The sequence below is a fragment of the Acanthamoeba castellanii genome, assembly GCF_000313135.1.
Source record: "Acanthamoeba castellanii str. Neff unplaced genomic scaffold scf7180000084776, whole genome shotgun sequence".
NCBI lineage: Eukaryota > Discosea > Longamoebia > Acanthamoebidae > Acanthamoeba > Acanthamoeba castellanii.
This window is the reverse complement of record NW_004457586.1, coordinates 937,173-939,298: the sequence shown is the minus strand read 5'-3', so window position 1 is coordinate 939,298 and position 2,126 is coordinate 937,173. Positions and strand designations below refer to the sequence as shown.

The 2,126-nt window shown below is 59.6% G+C and overlaps 1 protein-coding gene across 1 annotated transcript in view; it reads left to right on the top strand.

The window, feature by feature from the left end:
* Window positions 1–367: 367 nt before the first annotated feature.
* ACA1_284850 (Actin1) overlaps window positions 368–2,126 on the top strand; it is a gene marked incomplete at both ends in the record, with an annotated part of 2,281 nt that continues 522 nt past the window's right edge. Inside the window, 5 exons of the mRNA XM_004344869.1 lie at window positions 368–700; window positions 774–1,400; window positions 1,537–1,662; window positions 1,764–1,945; window positions 2,091–2,118. Coding sequence (XP_004344919.1) covers window positions 368–700; window positions 774–1,400; window positions 1,537–1,662; window positions 1,764–1,945; window positions 2,091–2,118 — 1,296 coding nt within the window. The remainder of the gene's footprint in view (window positions 701–773; window positions 1,401–1,536; window positions 1,663–1,763; window positions 1,946–2,090; window positions 2,119–2,126) is intronic.

Genomic DNA, 2,126 nt, shown 5'->3' with positions numbered 1-2,126 from the left:
TAGCAAGAAGGAGGAGTTGGATGAAGGAGCGAGAGAGAGAGAGAGAGAAAGGGTAAGCAGCACATAACCAAACGAAGGCTGCTCAACAACAAGGAGTCAAAGGCCGCCGTAGTGTAGAAATAATCGTAACAAAATACACCCACTTAGTAATTCTATACTTGATTGTCCTCCTGTGCCTCCTCACATCTTGTGGTCTTCACATCTTTTGAGAGCTCTCGTCGTGTCATGAAGGTGTGGAGCTGGTGGCAGTCCTTTTCCCACCAAACTGTGTGTTTCCTTTTTTGGGTTGCAACAGTTTTTTGAGAGGTGGAAAAAGTCAAGCAACGCCCCGCGAGACGACTAGCGGAGAGTGTGCGGGGCGAGAGAGATGAAGGGGAAGTTCAAAGTGGTGAAGGCCGGAACGGGCGAAAAGATATTGGAATCGGAGGAGATCGCCATGGAGAGCTCGGGCCTCAGCTTTCGTGTCTACTGCCCCCAGCGGATGGAGATGAAGGTGATGTCCCTCTCCCCCAACGACACGGTGGCCAGGTGCCTGGCCGACATCGAGCGCGCCTTCGACAAGGTGACCACCAACAGCTCCAGTTACGACCAGCACTACAACTTCAACAACACGCTTGGCGTACAGCGGGGCCTTTTCTGTCCCAAGGCCCAACTGCTTCGCATCTTCACCGACGCCTACTCCAACTCACCCGCCAGCCCCGTCCTCAGCCCCCATCTTACCAACGCACTCTGACGGCCCCACAGTCACCTATGAGCCCGGGGGCTGTAGCGAGAATCGACCCCGCGCCGAACTCAAGCCTTCGCAGCTCTGGCTCCAGTCGTCCGGCAACCGTTGGAAGCCGGTCCAGACCGCCCGCAAGGGTGGGGTCGAAATGGGCCGACGGAAGACTGCCAACGAAGCCGACCTGACGGTGCCCACGCCATCGCCCGTGTCGAACGGGGAGGTCTCGCAAGACGACGAAGACGGGGCGAGCGAGGCCACCGACTCGTCGACCGACCTGCGCGAGAATGAGTCTGACGACGACGTGGACGATATCGACGACGACGACGACGTCGAAGAAGGCCACGCCGCCAGTAGCAGGGAAAGAAAGCCGCAAGGAGGGGCGCTGCAGTGGTCTCGGAGCGGCCTTTCCGTTTCGTCGCCGACCTTGCCCCAGGGTCCAGACGACTGGGACAAGGACGACGAAGAAGAGGTGGCGGCCAAGGGCGACGGACGAGGCAGTGCTTCCTTCAGCCCCACCCAACTACGGCGCACCACCGGCGGCCTTGAAGGCGGAGAAGAGCAAGAGGAGGTGCTGGGGAGGCGCAACCGGTCGGCGGCCCAGCTGAGGCGGGTGAACTCGGTGGGGCTCATCAAGAAGGGGAACGATCCCCAGCACACCAGCGGCGAGGAGCGACCGGTGCGTACCAAGCACTCCAACTCCCGGGTGCAGTCAATGGTACACACCTTTGCCTCCTCCTCCTCCTCCTCCTCGCGAGCGAGCGAGCAAGCAAGCCCCTGCCAGCTCTTCTAATGATGCTTCTTCTGGTGCGCAGAGTGTCATGGGCGAACTCCAGGAGCGGATGCAGAAGTTGAAAGCCGAGGCCAAAGAGCATGACAAGGAGGAGGGCGTGTGGCTCGAGAACAGCCGAATGCTAATCGACTACAACTTCAAGCACGGGGTACTTGATTGTTGTCTTGCGCTCTTGCCCTGGCTTTTGTGTGTTTGTTTGTTTGTTTGTTGCTCACAACACTACCACCCCAAACCAATGCCCTCAAACAGACCCTGCTGTTGCTGCGCCTTCTGCCTACTGACTCGAACCCGATGAAGGGTTCCGCTTCCGCTATGACGCCGCTCAGCATGTCCTTCGGTTCGGCCATCACCGAGCAGCCCCCGCACCCGGTGCTCGACCGGTCGCGGGACTCCAGCACCCCGTCGCCCTCGCTCCCTTGCCGCCCTATCGGGTACTGCTCCCCGCCATCATATAGGGTGATCCTGCCAAGTGGTGGCACCTGACGCTTGCAGCGAAAGAGCTGTGCAGCAAGGCAGCCAACGAGCTTCTGACCACCGAGCGCACCTACTTGAGCTCCCTCACCACCCTTCATCAAGGTCTACGTGGTTCCCCCTCCAGGAGCAGGTACGGCC